The 19707-nt window shown below is 46.4% G+C and overlaps 1 protein-coding gene across 2 annotated transcripts in view; it reads left to right on the plus strand.

Moving 5' to 3' along the window:
• The first annotated feature begins 1 nt into the window (after position 1).
• PKDCC (protein kinase domain containing, cytoplasmic) overlaps positions 2-19707 on the plus strand; it is a 31460-nt gene continuing 11754 nt past the window's right edge. The window contains exons 1-5 of one of the 2 annotated variants that reach the window (XM_015857387.2): positions 2-1035; positions 11860-11982; positions 14525-14796; positions 17798-17877; positions 18819-18926. In XM_015857387.2, the coding sequence (XP_015712873.1) occupies positions 361-1035; positions 11860-11982; positions 14525-14796; positions 17798-17877; positions 18819-18926 (1258 nt within the window). In that variant the 5' untranslated portion in view covers positions 2-360. The remainder of the gene's footprint in view (positions 1036-11859; positions 11983-14524; positions 14797-17797; positions 17878-18818; positions 18927-19707) is intronic. The other variant, XM_015857386.2, reaches the window with a different exon arrangement.

Raw genomic sequence — 19707 nt, forward strand, 5'->3', positions numbered from 1 at the left:
ATGTAGTCCCGCTCCCGGGCCAGGCGGCGGCCGGCGGGGCTGCTCCGGGGGACTACGTTTCCCAGGCCCCCCTGCTGCTCGTCCGGAGGGCCGGGTGTCAATCAGGGCGCGTCAGCGGAGGGAGCGACCCGGGGATCCCCCCCCGCCCCCCCGCCCTCCTCCGCTCCCGCTAATAATAAGTGCCGGAGAGCAGAGGAGCGGGGAGGCAAGTGTCATGCGGGTGCGCCGTAAGGGGCCGAGGTCCGGCTGAGCGCCCGGCCCCGCTCCGCCGCCGGCGCAGCCTCGGGAAAAGCGGGGAGAGCCGAAACGAGCCCTGCGGCCGGTTCCCGGGGAAGGGGCGAGCACGGGAGCGAGGGGGCGATGAGGCGCAGGAAGACGGCGGTGGCGGCCGCCTGCTGCCTCGCCCTGCTGCTGGGCACCCTGCTCAACGTGCTCTTCGTGCCCGGCTCCGAGCTCCCCCCGCCGTCTCCGCCGCCGCCCCGCGACGGGGCCCCCCCGTCCCCGCCCGGCGCCCCCCTGGAGCCGCCGGAGGAGGAGGGCGGCGGCGGCGGGCGAGCCGCGTTGGCGCGGCAGCTCCGCGAGCGCTACGAGGAGGTGCTGCGCTACCGGCAGCCGCGGGCGGCGGGGGTGCGCCGGGCGGTCCGGCCGCGGGAGCGGCGCCTGATGGACCTGGCCCCTGCGCGCACCTCGGCCGAGCAACAGCAGCAACAGCAGCAGCCGCGGGGCCGGGCGGCGGCGGAGCGGGGCCGGGCCTCGGCCGAGCTGGGGCTGGAGCCGCCGCCGCTGGGCTGCCGCGAGCTGCGCGCCGCCGGCGGAGTGCAGTACCTGGGCTCGGGCTACACCAAGGCCGTCTACAAAGCGGTGCTCAACCGCTCGCTGGCCGTGGCGCTGAAAGCGGTGGATTTCGGAGGGCACGACGTTTCCCGTTGCGTGAGGCAGTTCGCGTCTCTGGCCGACTGCTACCGCCTGGCCGCCTACAAGATCGTCAAGGAGATGGTGCTGCTGCAGCGGCTGCGCCACGCCAACGTCCTGCAGGTAGGCGCCGGCGACGGGGCTGTCCCCGACGTGAGCCGGGAGTGGGGTAGGAATGGGACGCTTCGGACGGGAGGGCGCTGCCCGCGGGGCTGGCGGAGGGCTCGGGGCCGGGGAGACGCTCCGCAGCGCGTCGTGCGGGCGTAGACAGCCCCGAAGGCTGCGCCGTAGGACGTCGACGCGGCTCCATGTGGGTTTGTTCGGATGGAAGTGCCGCTATTTCGGATAACGCGAACGCTCTTGTAGAGTAAAAACGGAACGCGGAGGAGACGCGGTGTCACAATAGGCGGCTTTTGAGTTGAATCGAGGAGCTTCGTATTTCTTCTCCGGCGACAGCAGGAGTGGCAGCGTCGGGCCCCCGCGGTCGCAGCTCCGGAGTTGCACGTTCTGCTTAACGAGCGGGTGGCTGCGATTCATCCGCAGGAAAATAGGAATTGAGCCTCCCTCCTTCCTTTCAATTTGCATTATCTTTCCCCGTGCGCTAACCGCAGAGAGCTGCCGTTCCGGTAGCGATGTTCCTCGCTCCTCTGGTTCCCGATGGAACGCCCCGGGTGCAGTAATTCCCGGCAGAGCCGTCAGCGCGATATCAGCTCGTCCCGCTTCCCGGTGCCGGGGGGGTGGTACGGAGTGGTTGGGTCCCCGGAGCCTCTCGGGCGCTCCGCGGGCGCTGAGGGAAGAAGCGCGGCCCCGTGGTGAGAGGAACCCTCGCGAGGGTGATCTCAGTGCCGCCCCGTTTAAAAATAGCGCGCTGCTAAATCAGAACCAGCTTTTCGGTTTCGTGTCTGTTTTGTCATCGCGTTTTCTTTTGTTTGTGCCCCGGCTCTGCCAGCCGGAGGAAGCTCACCGGGAGTCCCTTGGAATCCCTGACGTTCTCCGTGGGGACGTCTCACGCCGGGGGAAGTACAGGGACGGCCGGGGAAGTGACGGCCCGCTCGGTAGGGCAGCACCCCGGTGGGAGGCTGCAGCCTGAGCCGACTGCCGTGTCAGGGCACAGCGGGGCCGGGAATGGGGCTTCGATGGCAGCCGAGAGCTGTAAACGAGGGGAAAATGGGAGCAGGCGACCAACAGGAAACTGACGATGTCTCTAAAATCTCAAAGGGGACGGGATCCTTTGGCCTCGATGCTGGAACTCCGTGTTTTCAGTGGAAGCCGGCCCAGGGCGGTATACGGGCTTAGAAATCACTGTCCGAGCTTTGCGGCCGAGGGAGAGGAAATAGGTTCGAAAGCCAAACCGTCTCCTCCCCTCTTCTCTGGCTCTTGACAGCCGCTTCCATTTCACCCGCGGCAGCCGCCCTCCCGCTGCTCGTGGCCGTCGAACGCATCGCTCCGTTCTGGGGCTGCCGCCTCCCCGCATCCTCCCAGCAAGACGGGGACCGGGGCTGCCCCTAGCTTCCTCGCTGCCACCTGCTCGTGGCTGGGGTGGCTCGGGGTGATGAGGTGGCATTGGTAATGAAGTTACTGGAAATGAAGTTCAGTGTAGGTTTTGTCCTAGGGAAGAGGGTTTTCCTGTAAATCTCGGGCAGCTGACAGCCTGAAGTGTAGTTTGTAAGATAACAGACTTGTTCTTTACTGTCTCAGCAGTTCCCATTCGGGCCTGTCTCTTGTCTTTTTTTTTCTTTTTTTTCTTTTTTTTTTTTTTTTTTTTTTTCCTTTCTTTCAGCCTTCCTTTACAAATACTCCTTTATTGTACGATGCAGGGTAGAAAGGGGGAAAGAGCTCTCTCAGAGAGCACTCTGCCCTCAGACAGCGTGCTGACACATCCGCCGTGCCCTCCGCCGGAGCAGGAGCCAGATGGGTCGGCTCCGGCAGATGCGGCCAATCAGCGCTATCACAGCAACGTGGAAAAGCGGAGAGAGCAGAGCGGGCCCGTCCTGCTGCCGAGCTGCGCTGCTGCCACGCTCCCATCCCATGGGCCGGGCAGGTGCAGGAGGTACTGAGAGTGGGTCCGCTCGGGAGCGAGGAAGAGAGGGGTGGTGCGTTCGGGCGGCTTTTAGAACGAAGGGCAAAGGGGAACAGAAGCAAGCGGGTCGCTGATTTATTGGAACGAAGGATTTCGCGACCCGCTAATTGTTCTGCAGCCGCTCCCCGTCAGACGCGGTGCCCGAGCTTTCCCTTTCCCTTCGAGCTGCCGTTTCTTTGCTCCCAGAGCTGTGATGCCGCCGTGTGCTCGGCGAGGAAGGTGACTGAGTGTTCTTTAATCCCTCCCCGCCCTTCTTTGAGGAAGAAAAGAGAATCAGACTATTTGCATTTAATTTCGGACAATGGGCACGATTGTAAAGGTACAAAGGCAATGTTTGATTTGCTGTAATGATGCGATTATGGCCCCCTAGTATCACGAAGTAGCGTGCTGCCCTTCGTGGTGTGAGCGTGTCCTCCTATTTGGGGCAGCTCTTTCTGCTGAAGCAGGGCACGGAGGTTTGGCACTACAGACGTCGGAGAAGTGCGAGCTCCTGCCCGTGCCAGTCATTTATCAGCGCCTTCTGCTTATTTGTGTCAGAAGGAGTCGCCGCTTTCGTAAGAACAATCACAAACGCTCATCGGAAGGTGGTGTTGGCTTTGTCTGCAGCCGGAGGTAGGGGAAGAGGTGCCCGGTACCCGCAGCCCGGGCCGCTTGGCGGGGCGCACTGAGCGCTGGGCTGGTTTAGTGTGTGCCGATTGGGTACTGGGGCGGCGCCGCAGCAGGAGTCGATTCCGTTCACAAGCGTGTTTGCTACTGATTGATTTTTAGTACTACATTGATGGTAATTATCGCTCTTATATATATATATATATATATATATATATGTATATCGTTGCTTGAAATAGTACTAAACGCATCGCTGACAAGCTCCGCAATGCAGGATTTTCTAGCTGAGCATATTTAACATGCCCAGTTTAAAATCGGATTTCCTTCTCTTTGCAAGTGATAATTACCGACTTTTTTACCATAATGGTTTCTCTATAGGTATGCACAGTCAGGAGGATAGGGCACAAGCTTTACTTTTAGCATGAGAATCCAAGTGGTAAAGCTTTGAATGGAGGCTGCTTATTCCAGGTGGAAGCAGACAGTCCTAAGTGTGAAGAAGTCCAATATACAATTAATTTCAGTGTCTGTGTGTTTGCATAGGAAGGACTCTGGAAGGAGCGGTCCTTCCCGATTCTTGCATGAATTCAGCGCTGTGTTCCCAGAAGCGGGGGGAAGGGATGAGCAGACCGTGAAGAAGCCACTGGGGGACCTCTCTGCTGTCAGCAGGTGGGCAGCGAATGAATGCCCTCTGCGGTGGCCGCGGTGCAGGATGCTGAGTGACAGACATTGCTGCCATCAGGCTGGATGCCCGGCAATGAGCCTTCGTTCCCAGCTGGTCTGAGAGGCTGCTCAGTGACTGCCGATGCCAGGTGATAGGTGACTGCATGACCTTCTGAGTTTGAGATGGGACAACAGTTGTTGGGAATGTACCTTGCAAAGTGAAGTGCCTAATGGGCTGGGATTTTTATTTGTTAAAGTAGTCACTTTGAACTGCTCATGGGGCAGATTGGCTGAAGATGTGATGTGGGGGTGGACTGGCTCCATCTGCTGAACTGGCTGTGGGGGCAGAGGAGCTCCAGGCCTTGTGTAGCCTGGAGGGGTTCTCCTGCTGCTGGCCACTTCCTTCCTCTGGTGAAGGGCTGCAGCTGTGTTGTCCTTTTGGTTGCTCCACATTACCTTTCACAGGGATGAGATCTCCAATTCACTGGGATGTCTTCTGAGGTCTTTGATTTGGCGAGTGTGGGATGTTGGCAATGGACACTGGTGGGGTACAGAGGAAAGCAGGCAGTGCCACCTACTGATGGCTCAGTAGAGACAGCCAGCTGCTGCAGCATGTGTCCCTGCAGCCCTGAGGAGCTCGGGTGGAGTGGAGAAGGGCAGGGAGAGCAGACAGATGTGGTTTGGCGAGGAAAGAAGAATTACACAAAGTGCTTCTTTATTGCGAGACTGCTTCCCAAAAGGCCCAGATGTTATCCTACACTTTTAAGAGTGAAGAAAGGATCTGTTAACAAGAACGCCAGAGCTGCTGGAAGCACAGGGCTGATACAATTGCAAACCAGCTCTGTCACCGTAAGGCAAGCCCTACATCTTGATGCTCCAGTTGCCAAAACCCAGCTTTTCCCATTGACTTGCATGGGATGTTCAGCTTTCAAAGCTGTTGGCAGGGAGAGATTTCCATAAGGCAAGAGCACGTGCCTCCAAATTAGCAAGAAGTACTGCATCCTCCTTACTCTTGAAGACTGCTTTCATAAAACTAATCCCAATCAGTTGTCGAATGATTTCTATGTTTGTGTTTCTGTTTTACGTGCCATGTAAACCATTCCAGAAGACTGGTTTGAATTTCTGCCTCCTTTAATGGGAGCTGTTGACTTGTAAGCTCCTCCAGATTCCTTTGAGGAGCCCGGTGCTGCTCCTTCCTGTGGCAGCGCAGGAACATGGGTGGGCATTGCTATGTTCCCATTGCTGCTTGCCTGTTCCAGAGGAGCAGCAGGTAGTGAGCAAGGCTATACTGTCCTGTGACCAATAGGACCTGGAAACCATTTCTGAGCATGGTGATGATGTGAATTGGAAGAGAAAGCTGTGGGTTTTGGAGTGTTTTTTTTTCAGACCTTACCCCAAATACAGGGTAGCCGGGTAAGCTTAGTATCGACCTTCCTTTTCTTCTGTAGGTGGTAAATATAAGGTGTAGGAAGTATGAATAATTTGCTTAAGGTAATATATGGAATCTTTCAGTGTTAAAGACTTAGGACCTTTTTCAGGAACGCGGGGAGCCTGTGCTTGCTATGTGGGCCTGGAGAGTGTTGATGGACCCATACCTGAAAGTGCTGCAACCTGCATTTGTGATGTGATCTATACGGGCTTTTACATCAACACAGACATCTGATAGTTCAGATAGGCACCCAGTGGCATTTAACTTGCATTGCAGTGTTTGTTCTCTGTGATGGGCATACGAAATTTGACAAGAACCGATTCTCTTGTAATACTGAAGTTGTCTCTGGACTAATTTTAAAGGAGCTGTTATTTTTCACCACACTCATCTGAACCTGTGATTCCAGTAGTATACACTGAATGTGATTTCTCTGTGTCATTTTATGACAAATTTGGAACAATGTATTTTGAACAGAGTCGGGGTTTTTTATTTGATTTTTTTTTTTATTTGATTTTTTTTTTTTCCCCCTTGGCATATGTGGCTGTTCCCCCAGGCTTGTCCTAACGCTGATGAAGTACACAGTGATGTGACTCAGGTGCCTAAGAAGGGAGAATTACGCAGATGGATCCAGTAGATATCCCAGCAGGTCAAGCTTTTCCGATCATGCAGCACACAGAGTTTGTTTGATAGTTTTGTAATGCAAAATATTGTCGTAATAAGGGTTAAACTTCTGGGGCAGTGGAGCTGAATGCAGCCGCTGTGGATGGAGGTCAGGGCAGATTCTGGTCTGGCTATTTACAAGATAATGAACTGCGCCTCCAGTGATATCAGCGCCTTCCCATTGAGGTCCTGGCTGGATGAGTGATCTATTTGTCCTCACGGGAAGGCTTTACAAGAGTAGACTGCTTGTGTGACTAAATATTTGCAGGGTTAGGCCTTGAGCTTGTGCAGTGCAATGCAAATTCAGAGTGCTGTAAATGTTTTTAGAAGAAGAATTTTCCACTTCAGAGTGTAAGGAAAGCAGGGCGAGTAAATGGGAGATAACATTACTAAATCTTAAGATTATAGCCAATGTATTATATGTCAGATGAGCAGGCGTATAAAGATATGTATACACACGTACTGATAAAATACATAGAGATATCTGTGGATATGCTGGTAGATGTATATGGTCAGCTGTAATATCTGTGTATTTCTAAATAATGCATTCCAATTTTTCTATGAATACTACTTCCATGTTTAGTAACAGATCCAGGTATGAGGTCCAGCTCTTCTGAGTTCAGTGCTATTAATAATACCACATTTATAAATAAAAGCCTGAGCAGAGCTGTGAATGCTGAATTACTGTGTGAATTCCCCCTGCTTGCAGTCAGTTCCAGTGCTCGGCAGCAGCAGCAGGAAATTCTCTCACAGCTTTCAGCATGCAGCTTTAGGCTCAGTCCTGGTCCTGGGTGGTGCTGAGCCCTCGTAGTCTGAATGTATTTTCCAGAGAATCTCAGAGCTCAACAGGGCTTGATTTCTCCATTTTGATGAGGAAAATTAATTCACTTCTCACACACCATCTCCTTATGTTCTGTGGCAGCAAAGCTGACATCATATTGATCTGTATATTGAAGTTGAACCTTTCAGGGAACTTATCCTTCTTCCGGGGGGAGACTACAGGTTATCAAATGTTTTTGAGCTGAGCGGTGTGGCAAATGCATATTTAAATAAACATGTAAGTATAAATAATAATGAAAATAGTGTGTATATATAATAGAGAAACACAGATATTCATGTATGTTGTCACCTCATGGGTGGAATTGCACATATGCACAAAAATATGTATATACTTACATATATATACAATCAGCAATAGAAAAATGTTTAGAACTTGGGAGATCAGTAGGTCTTAGTGATGTCACTCTCAGCTAGTGTCTGTAAATCCCATGTCATGCTCTTCAGGTGCCATCTTAATGCTCCAGGAATGACAGGTGGATCCAAGCATTGGTTGCGTCAAAAGGATTGTGAATATGAAAAACACAAGCATGAAGGGCTGAAAACCAGGAAGGCATAGGGAAAGCTTCATGGCGTGCTATGGTTTTCAGTGAAACTGCATAAACAGCACAGTGCTTTGAGTTATAGGGAGGATAGCTGCTGACTAGGGGGAGTTGGACCCTGTGGGCCAGTGGCTGCTGGCTTCTGTCCTAGTGTGCACCTTGGGTTCCTGAGGTGTAGTTCTGCCCAAGCAGTTATTTTTCTGGGGAAAAGAAAAAAATCAACATCCAAAGAATAAACAAAAACCCAGGAAGGATGTCTTGCTAATGTGGGAGGGCCTGTTGTTTGCATATCCTTGCCCTGCTGATGACAGTTTAATAAGCTCCTTTATTTTGTATTTTTATTCGGTAAGCTTGTCATCTTTTGTGCAGGCTCTGACCTCTGCTTTCACTATCCCATTGGCTTGTCCAGTAGGGTACCTCTGTCCTATAGCTTGTAGGGCTGTGAAAGAAGCAGGCTGTGGTTCCTTGGTGCTGTTCTGCTGCTGGGGGGTGCCCTGCTGTGGGGTCGGTGAGCACAGAGCAGCACAGGACTGAGCCTTTATGAGTAAGGAAACCCAAATAGTCCAGGGAGAATTCAGTAAACAGGGCTGCCCTAAATGAGTTACGGCACACGATGTGAGAACAGCTAAACATTTCATAGCTGGCTTCCATTTTTTCTAAACAGAAAGCGAGGAATCCCAGTACTGCAACTGTTTGCTATTAGATCCTACACAAAAATATATTGGGGTGGCATTTAACTGTAGTGGCTGGGTATATCAAAAAGATGTGGGTTGTATTTCTTTCCACTCATTTAATTGGAACCATGCTGCAAAAGCGTATGAAAACCATCATTCCTTAATATATCCAAAGTGCAGCTTTGTGACGCTGAGGCTGATGTCCAGCCTGACTGGATCTCGGATAGAGGAGGCGTTTTGGATCATCTTCTGCTTCCAGCCAAATTCGATTTCCCTGGGTTATTATTTTTCTTTTCATGATGTGCATCCAACTGTCTGTTTCTTACCTCGCTGTCTGGGAATACAAGCCTGTTTGTCTCATTTCAGGCCTTGAAATGCATAGGCCAAATAAAAAAGGGGAAGAAATGAAATGTTTTGTGTAATACCTCTGTGCATATTAACAAGCCAGTTATGAAATGAAGGGGCTGAGAATTACTGTCTCTGAGTATTTTGCTTCTATTATATATTCTGTACTTGGTAGCGACTGCGTTCTGGGTGTTGGTTATCAGGAGGGGATGAATGTAACCGTTTTAGATGCTTAATTGGCTGTTGGGACATACCCAGTTTGTAATCATCATAATTGCACATACAAATATGACCATATAATTACATGTACATTTTTGCTTTTCATTTCATGACTTCATTTAGAAAAGCATAAACACAGCCCAATAAATCCCTTATATCTCAAACTTCTGTGCTTTTATAACTCTATATAATTATGTAATAGCACTGCATCTGGAGAGGTTTTACTTAAGCAATAAGGAGCTCAGGTTCGATTATATATTTTTTGAGCTAGACCTACACAAACTTGCTCGGTGCTGTGTTTCACTGGCATGGTTGATGAATTCAGCAGTACTCGTGCAAGAAAATACTCTGAGAATAAGGAACCCAGTGTGGATCAGGCACTTTTCAGGTTCTGAAGTAAGTAGATGGGCAATAAAATAGTGAAATGTACCCCAAATGCTCAGGTGCTTGGGCAGCAAAGACTTTTGCCAAGGTACCGATTGATTGCCCAATTAAAACTGCTGCTTAAAAGTTCTGGTTCCCTGAGAACAAATTGAAACTCTGTTAACTATGGCAACTTGTGTATCAAGATAAAATAGATATGAGTAGGCACTGGAATTCGTTTCTTTTTTGGCATTCATCTGCCCATAAGTAGTAAGACTGATTTATCCGTATTTTATGTGTATGGATATATGCATATCTCATTTTATAATCAAATTCATGTTTAATTGTTATCTTCCTAATTTCAGTTCTTGGAATAGTTTTTACAAACATGAGTCTGTCTAACAAAGACTGATGTCTTGTTTGTGTTCTTTGTTGCTGTGACTCAACACTTAACTGTGATAGTGTTGTTTCCCAGTCTCTATCCCTTTTCATTCCCCTGAGGGCATTTTTCTTAGTGGGTAACACTGAGTGCTGTAGACAAGTGCTGAATTCACAGTGGAGGAGCAGAAGTTTGATTCTGATTCTCACAGATGTGTTTCTGTCTGATGTCACAAATGAGGGAAGTGAAATACCCTGTAAAAATTGCGGACTTTCAGCTCACGATCCCTCTGAGCTGAAAACTGTGGCTTTCTCTGAACACTGGTAGCCAGTGCACTAGATGTTTTCATACAGTTTCCTTCTTTTTGTTCAGAAGGTTTAAGCAGATGTGTGTTGATGTGGCCATCCACAATAGCTCGCTGAACGCAAATTCCTAATTTCTGTAAAAAAAACTGTACAAAAATGGTGTCAGAGAAACCCAAATCCCAACCAAATGGCTCTGGCGTAAGAAGTCACTGCTGCCGTGGCTGCAAGGAGGAAGGTCTGCTTTCCCATTTCAAATGTTCCAATCAACATCCATCCCAAACTCTCAGCTGTGCATCAGTGCCAAGATCTTTTTGGCGCGTCTTAGAATAAAATCTTCTCGCTCTTTTCTGTTTAGGTTAAACTCTTGTGTTTAAGCTGTTGTTTTGAAATGCAGTGCCATCTTTACACCAAGAAGAAAAACTGTTTACTTCACTTGCGTTTTTGGTATGCTCTTTTTCATTGAAATGCTGACAGCTCCAGTCAGAGCCAGCAGCCTGGTTCGGAACAAGCCACGTATTTGCTGACTTAGCCTCACTCTTTGCTTTTCTGGCTGTGAGTGTCACGAGCTGTAGGAGCGTGCTCTGTACCCAGAGCTGCTTGTGGCAGCAGCTGTCAGTGGCCACTCTCACTCCTCCAGCTCTTGGCTTTGCTGGTGGCCTTGCAGTGTATGAGCCTGACTTCTGTAGCTGTGGCTGTACCGGGCTGTACCGTGTCCCTCAGCACAGGGCAGGCCCTCCTCAGCTTCACCAAGCTCTGTAGAGCTAAAAGTGGTTTGGAAAAAAACACATGGAGTACTCTGGGAAAGCAGAGTTGAATAGAACCAGGGTAATTTCTGAAGCTGCCTTTTTTTTTTTTTTTTTTTTTTTTTTTTTTTTTTTGCCTTCCATTCTGGCCCTCTTATTGTTAAATTTATTTGACTGGGGGCAGAGATTACATTTAATTTTATTTCGTGCGCATGCTCTTCTGGCTGGGAAGTTGCAGTCAGTTCCTTATCAGGCTCTTTTAACTGCCTCTGCCAGGGCTTGGCATGTGGCGTATAAAGCCTGTCCCTGTAGCTGTGGCAGACATTGCCCCGCTCCATATAAAGCATGCCAGCTCTTCCCCACAGCCCTTAAATATTCTTCTTGGGCAGTTATTTGTGCAAGTGGAAATTAATCACTCAGATGTCCTTGGAAAGTGAATGCAAGAAGGAGCTGGAGCATGGCCGAAATTGCCATTTAAATTCTTTTAAATTGCAGAATCTACTGGCAGATAACAGTTTGAAATATTTGTCCTCGTTTAATGGCACTGCGTATGAAAGTCCATCAAGTAGAGCAAGAGGCAATTTCTGGCTGGCAAAAGATAAGTTCTGGTATTTCAATTGCATTTCAAGTTGTATTTCACTGAAATGCACAGTCATTGCACAAGCAGTAGCTCTATGGAAATGTCATTAAAAGATTTTTGTGATGTCTTTTAAGCAGTCTTATTTAGGGAAGTTTTAAGAAGATTGAGTCTTCTTTAGCCAGATGTTACATAGACTAAGTTAATTTACCTCTGATAGAGTCCTGTTTCTACATTCATGGATAATTTAGTTTTTTCCTTAAATGTTTGTTGATATGAAATCATGTATGGTCACTTTACTTCCCTGGAGCGGTGTGACACCCACAGGGGCTGTGCTGGCTGCTTTAGGAACTTCCTTTGGGGTTTTGAGAGAGCGTTCCTTGAATGAGGGGATCCAAAAGCTGCTGGGGAGGGCTTCAAGGCAATTCAATGCTTTGTAAGAAACGTTTACTTTGCATCTCTTCCTCTGAGAAACATGAAAGCATGCCAAGATATGTTACGCTGATACTGCACTGTGATTTCTTTCAGCTCTATGGCTATTGTTACCAAGATAGCAATGACATCCCAGACACGCTGACGGCCATCACCGAACTAGGCTCACCTTTAGAGATGATTCAGCTTTTGCAGACTTCCTGGGAAGACAGATTTCGAGTAAGTAACAACTGTTTAAAAGGGATGTGCAAGAGAGCGATGAACATGAAAAAAACATCACGCGTGAAACACAGGTTATATATGAATTGGTATAGTTCACATTTCTTAAGCATTTGCTTTGCTTGTGATTACATTTTAATTTAGATGCACAATTTAACACCCCCTTTCTGCAGTGTTTAATATGCTTTTCTGTTTTGTCTGTCAGTGTTATCTAATCATAGCTGGCTTGTCTGCTTTTACATCATATCTGCAAAAGTTTCTTATTTTTAAAGCTCATGGCTCAGAGTTCTTGGCATTGAGTGTTATGCTCTGCAACTGGAACTTAAACAATAGAAGGATGTTACTTTTCTATCTTGATTATTATCCTAGGTTGGTTTTATAATTGTTTTCTTCCACTTCCTGTTCTGCTTGTCTTTTACGGGGGGAGAGTGAAAGCAATGTACACAGATCTGAAGGGCGGCTTGTCCACTGCGCTGGCAATTTACCAGGAGCACGAAGGTCACACTTAATTTGTCCAAAATGAAGCCAGACTGCAGCAATGCTTTGATCAAGACAGTGCTGTCTCAGTCAGTGTACACTGGGCTGTCTAGTCGACTGAGGTTAACTCCCCAAGACGTTTCAAGGCAGCAATAGTTTTCATCTAAAACACTTTGGGCTGTATGGCTCCATCTGTAGCAGAGAATTAAAGTGCCCCTGACTAAGCTCCGAGACTGTGGTATGCTACAACTTACATCTGTACTGTTACACTTGGTGTTCTCAAGGCTGGGTGTGCAAGATGTTTATCAGGTAGGGACCTATGGCCATGCTGCCTTCTGAGTTGTGTTTGGGAACAATGAGGAAACACAGTTTCAGCTCCCTTGTCCTGGAAGAAATATGTCTGTAACAAACAGTGGAGGTGCTTGTCACAGCTCCATGAAAGTAGAAGCTGTCTTTGTCTCATCTCATCCACAGAGTGCCACCAACGGGCTGTGATGGCATCTGTGTACCCAGTCAATTACCAAGATATATTTTAGATGATGAGTAAAATGAATTGGGAAACTTCCCTTAGTATGAGTTTTTCTGAGCAAGCACTTACAAAGGGAGGTTAAGAAGAGTTGTCTTAGATAATTTCATGCTTGGTAGCTTGTCTAGGACTCAACTAGCACAGAGAAGAAAAAGGAAATAAAATATATTGGTATGTAAGACATGCCCCAGACTCATAGTAGGTATGCGGAGCATCAGTCCATAGGGGCTCAGAGAGGTTGCCAGTGCAGGAGCAGTGTCTTTTGGGTTTGAGAAAAGATGGTCATATCAGATGACAACCTGTACTTTTATCCACACTAAATTCTGGGTTTGTTGGCAATTGAAGATAAGTGCATTATAGGTTGGTTTTGGCTAATACTGCGTATTTCAGGATAGTGCGTGCAGGAATTCAGTGTACTTTCAGAGGGAGGAAAGGAAGGTCAGCTCTGGCATCCCATCACTGTGCCTGTATTCATTCACAGGACAGCTATCACCGTGTAAACTTTGGTATCACTTAAGTAGGATAAATGTTCTAGCCCGGTCAAGCAAGGAGGTGATTATAGAAGTGGGGGATAGTCCTAATGTCGCACAGACATGTGGTCTGTGAAGTATAGCTCCAGACATGCTCAGCCTCTGCTTTCTCATGAAGTACGTGTTTAGGTGCTCCCCTGGGCATATTGTTTATGTCCCGAGATTGAATTTTGATTTGAGTACTTCCATATATGTGACATTAACAGTGTATGTTAACAAAAAACAAAATTATATATAAACAGTAAAAACCGTGCTAGGCTGGATAAGACCTGTTATTAGTTTAATATATAGGGTAAAAATCCCAATATTTAATTGTGTTTATATTAATGCTATTTTTGCATTAATTCAAAACAGTGCTTTGGTAAGGGGACTGAGCTCAGCTTTCATTGAGTTTGCTGTCTAATAAGTTTCTGGAGTTTCCAGCAACTGAAAAGTACAGCATCTGTGCAGGGCTCCCACCCCAGCTTTAAAGTGGCACTTGGAGGTACACACACTCCTCAACTGGAAAAGAGAAACACAAGGGGAACCTTCATATGTATAATTGTAACATCAGTCAAAGGGCATGATCAATACAGAGGGAGCACAGATGCTGTCTGCAAACTGAGCTTTGATTGTAGGAGCGCAGTATATGGGCCAGAATTCCTGACCTAGGGTTTATACAGAGCAGAAACGTAGACTGCATGGTCGAGGCTTGTATGTAATGTGTTATTAAAAGTTAAGGCTTTTTATTTCTATCAAAGTAAGAATAGCAACAATGAGCCATGCTTCAAGAATAGTGTGGGAAAGCACTGGTAAAGAAGCTTATTTTTGTTTCAAGTCTCCAAGGGCTTTACAATCAACTATGTTAATCCCATGAAAAATACCTTAGTCGCAATATTTGGTGTTGAGGATAAGTTATAATGCCCATATTAAGTCATGTGTTTATGAATCTATCTTCAGCTAAAGTGGTTTCATTTTTACACTCTGTGCTGAGAAAATAATGCTAGGTACCCGTGTTTTTGCATTTCAGATATGTCTCAGCTTAGTTCGGCTTTTGCATTATTTGGCTCACTCTCCTCTTGGCTCTGTGACACTGCTGGATTTTCGCCCTCGACAGTTTGTGATTGTGGATGGGGAGCTGAAGGTGACGGATCTGGATGATGCCAGTATTGAGGAAAGCTCCTGCACCAGTAACAGTGACTGCTTTATGGAGTTTCCAGCACGAAACTTCACTCTGCCTTGTTCTGTTGAGGGACGTTGCCAAAACATGAATGAAAAGAGGAATCTCTACAATGCTTACAGGTACGTGATCAGTTCTCTGTAAGGTAAAAGAGAATTAAAAACACACAAGAAGCCTGCAGCATCATTTAGAGTTATTCATGTCTATGAGTACATCTTACCTCGGTTCTGTTATCCAAAAGCTATGAATAATTGTTTCATTTGGGAAAATACCATAACATAGCATTTGTAACTGGGAATATTTTGCATGCTTTGAGCGTGATTCACCACTTAGTCTAATTTCACACTGGTTTAATTCCAGTGTGAATTCTTCACACAAATAACCATTTTTATAATAGTACAGCAGCAGCACTTGCAGAGATGAGGTCCCATGAACTCTGTAGTGAGACAGTTCTCCCAGCACTTCTTTGGTGTGAGTAATGGTCACCATATGTTTTTTTACCACCAGCTGAGGTGGTGGTGCCTGTGACGTGGGGATGTGGAGGTGGCAGTTCATGGCAGACCAGTCAGCTGTGTGGAGAGAAGCCACTGGCTGAAGCATCCATCTTCCTGTCCAGATATGAGGGTGGAGGATCTCAAAGCAATACCATAATGGTGTGCTCATTTCTTAAGACTTCCCTTTCAAATATCATGCCATTCGCTCCTTGCCAGACCACACTGAGGAGAGGCTTTTCCAGAGAGTGTTGTCTGCTTTGGTCCTGGGGTGCTCACCAGCATGTGTGTTGCATTAGCTGACCACACTGAAATGGGCTGTGCCATATGACCGCCATCTGCAGTTGTGTAGCATGGATTTTAGTGTGTCCTGCAAAATTTTCTGTTTCTGCTTGCTTGGCTAAAGGATCTGGCTTTGCTAGCTAGCTTTCACTTAAGACCATTTTACTGGTCTAGCCAAGAAACATTTAATAGGCATCCATTCACCTCAGGTTTAAAGGAAGATGTGTCTGTGGTATACTGAGCTTGGGGCAGGTTGCTGGTCTCACTGAAGAAAGCAGTCATTTTTTATTACAGTACTTCCTGGTGTGTAACATGCACTATATCCCCATGGTTTCAGCCTCCAGTTTTGCTTCATGTGACTGTTCTTCATTTAACAGTAGATTGATGCTGCAGGAGGCTGCAACCATGTATGATGGACCTGGCAACAAACTCTGCACCTGTCCTAGAAGGTGAAATGTTCAGTTCGTTAGGTGTACGTTACTTAATTTCCTATTTTCACACTCTTGTCATATAGTTAGAGATTAAGAGCAGTGTCTGTCATTGCTCAGCAAAGGGGTTGTTTGTGCTGTTGTTAGGTATTAGCTGAAAGCAATGGAATGGCAAACAATGCATAAAACTCTTGAAATTTCATAGTGGGCCCTAACCTTGAAAACACAATTGGGCTATCTACTTGGTTTCTTTATGAGGTAAATAATTAAAGGAGTTTTCCTCCTTTAATGGAGGAGAAAAAAAAAAATCTACTATGCAAGATTTTAAGCTCAAGGAGGGAAGATTTAGGTTGGATGTTGGGAGAAGTTCTTTATAGAGAGAGTGGTGAGGTGCTGGAATAGGCTGCCCAGAGAGATTGTGGATGCCCTGTCCCTGGAGGTGTTCAAGGCCAGGTTGGATGGGTCCCTTGGCAGCCTGGGCTAGTATTAGATACGGAGGTTGGCCCTACACTCTGAATAACAAATGTTCATGTAATTAAGCTATTCAGACAGCATGACAAGTTAGATATCTATATAGCCACAGAAGAACAATAAGCTCTGTGACTTGCATCTATCCAGCACTTAGGAAAGTAAATGGCAGCTACTGAGATTTTGCAAAGAGCTATTCTCAATCAGTTTGAGGTTGCTTGTGATTATTTTCTAAGCAGAAAAAATGAGGTAAAATTCACCAGATAGATTACTCAATACAAATGTTATCCTACACTCTTTAGATTTTTGTGTCTGTTTTCATTGGTTGTTTTGTGGCCATGGTTAGGAAAACCTACCTGGAGATAATCCCGCTTGGGAAAATCATAAATATTATTTTTGTAAGGGATTAGAAGGGAGTTAAAATCTCAAGGAAATATTCGTTGTGTAAGTGGAATATGTCAACTCAATAATACCTGTGCCTGTGATCAATTTTTGCTATCAGTAACTCAGTTTTTTAATCTGTGCTTATATAAGACATCTGCTAGTCTTGCTCCCGTGTATGACTCACTGTGGGTTTTTGTTTGACAGTGTGGTCTCTGTATATGAAAACGTTTACTTTCCTTTGCAGGTTAGATGTAAAGCAGGGCAATTTCCCAATTGTGTTGATGTTCTGCTCATTACCTAATATTTATGCCCGATAGCTCTGTTTATACTGTCAGATCCTGAACTGTCTGTCTCTATCTTAGGTTGCTATGACACTGAGTTTACAATGTTTAGTAATATTGGAAGAGAAATAGAAACTTAAAGGAACAATGTGAAATTAAGTATACTTCAAGCAATGTTAAATAAGGGCATATTCTTTTCTCTTTTCTGATTAAAAGCGATGATGTGGAGAGAATACATCCAAACATGGCAATCCACATGAATGCGTCTTGATTTTAGATAAGCTATGAGAATGGAAAAGATGTTCTGAATTGCAGGGGCATGAAAACAATAAAAGAAAGTTTTCTTCTCCCTGTTAATTTTAAAGTCTAGAAAAACTGTAGAAAATAAAGTAACAGTCAGTTATTTGAAATGAGCAGAAATCTGATTTATGCACTTCACGCCTTGAAAAGCCCTTGAGACTTCTGAGGTTGATGGCATCCTTGCGGTTTGTCAGGGTACAGACAGCTCTGCTAGGAGTTACAATCTGTGGGGCTTCACAGCACATTTCTGCATTAACGGAACGTTTACAGATAGTTACAAGGCAGCCTTGTGTATAGCAGCTTGGTCTAGTTATGCCAAGACAGCTGTGTGAATATGCTCAGCTATATTTGACTATAGAATACGATTTTATTTCCTGAATAGGTCAGTGGCTTACAAGCAATACGAATTTCATTCCTTACATTATTCAGTAGTTATCCCATGTTTGTAATCTCTTTAATTTTTCAACATGGGTTACTTTTCCTTTCCAGGTTTTTTTTCACGTATCTTCTGCCACACAGCGCACCGCCCTCACTGAGACCATTATTGGATAAGATAGTCAACGCCACAGGTAATCACACTGGATGTGGTAATACCAAGTTATTCTTTTTTTGGTGTGACTATTGCATGTGGGGTGTGAGGGGATGCTGCTTTTATATTTGCTGTAAGGAGACCAGATTGTTTTTCTACCCAGGATAAATTTCACCCCATACAGAAAGGGCATAAAGGGCCCTGCATAGCACATGAATCCCACTGTGAGATATTAACTATGCTTGACAGAGGTCTGTGCTTCTTTCTGCACATCTGTGCAGGGGTGAATTGCATGAATGCAGTTTCTACATTTATCCCAAGGAGCAATCTAGAGAAAATTCACCATGGTGAGAAGCTGTGCTGCCTTCTGTTCCACAGGGAGAGCTTGGTCCTTGGTGCAGAGCTCCTTGTGGCCTTGTGGTGTCTGGAGAGTCCCTGCCTCTAACAAGGGGATTCATAACTGCCAACAGGATGCTTACTTGCCTGTCACCAGTGGTAATGCTGGTGCTTTTATACCTCAGAAGCCAGAGGCAAGTGAAATTATTATAGGCCTTTACTGATGGCCAGGGCAGTGCCTTTGGGACAAGTGCAGCTGTGTGCACCCACAGTTCTCTTTTGAGGGCTTTTGGCACATTGGTCTGCTTGTGCTGTACTGTGTTCCATTGGGAATTGAATGATGCCAGTCTACTAACAAGGAAATCCTTTGGAGTTCCCTGCATTGGCTGATGTTCATCCCATCTGGGGAGCTCAACACTGTTTTCTGCCCATGGGCCTGGGCTTCCCAGCTGAATGAGTCAGCATTTGACGTGCCTAGCTCACATCTGATATGAAGTCTGATCCACGGTCACTTTGTAGTAGCTGATGGACTCCATGTCCACATCACAGCGCTGTCATGGAGCAGCCTCACTTTGAAAGCAGCCTCTCCTTAGTTCTGTGAAGGTTGCTCCTCATCTGAATCATGCTTTTTCTGTGCTTTTAAAGGAGAGCTTCAGTGGGGGATAGATGAAACAGCTGCTCAACTAGAAAGAGTTTTGAATCTGTATAAGAGTGGAGAGTACCTGCAGAACGCTACCCGGATATCGAAATCTGGTAAAGTATCCTTTCTCGAACCCAAGGATTAAAGACACTGCTTTGGCTGGTACTTGAAGTTTGAAAGAGAAAATATGTAGAAAACAGAGAGCATACTGGCTGTTGAAGTCATGCACACAATTATCAATTGTCTGCTTTTTGCTTCCTGGGCACCTTCTGCATCTGCATGTGGTGGTTGGGTTTGCATTGAGATGAGCAGGCTGCACTGGTAGAAGGAAGCCCAGCAGAGCCTGGCTCTCCTAGAGGGTCTGTGGAAAATGTGTTTAATCGCATACACACACTTTGCTGTTGGAGCATTAGAACTTGCCCAGACACCAAGATTGCAATAGAAATCCCATAAAGATACCCTAACCCTCTGAGGATTTTCTGAGGCTTGTAGGAGTTTCATAGAATCACAGAACCGCTGGAGTTGGAAGTGACCTTTAAAGGTTATATAGTCCAGCTCCTTTGCAATGAACAGGGACACTCACAGCTTGATCAGGCTGCTCAGAACCTCCCTAAGCCTCACCTTGAGTGTCTCCAGGGACAGGACATCTGCCACCTCTGTGGGCAACTTGTGCCAATGTTTCCCCTACTGTATTTGTTTTTTTCTATTTATTTTCTATTTATTTATTTATTTCATGTAAAATGCTATTGAAGCAGCTGTGATGTGGAAGGATGCATATTCTTCCTGGAAGGATAGGTTGTGGAATTGTGCATGTCAGAGAATATTATGTATGATGGAAATTCATTCCTGTTAAGCCTAACAATTGAAAAAGCTGTTTTGCAAATTATTTTTGCG

The sequence above is a fragment of the Coturnix japonica genome, chromosome 3, assembly GCF_001577835.2.
Source record: "Coturnix japonica isolate 7356 chromosome 3, Coturnix japonica 2.1, whole genome shotgun sequence".
Taxonomy (NCBI): Eukaryota; Metazoa; Chordata; class Aves; order Galliformes; family Phasianidae; genus Coturnix; species Coturnix japonica.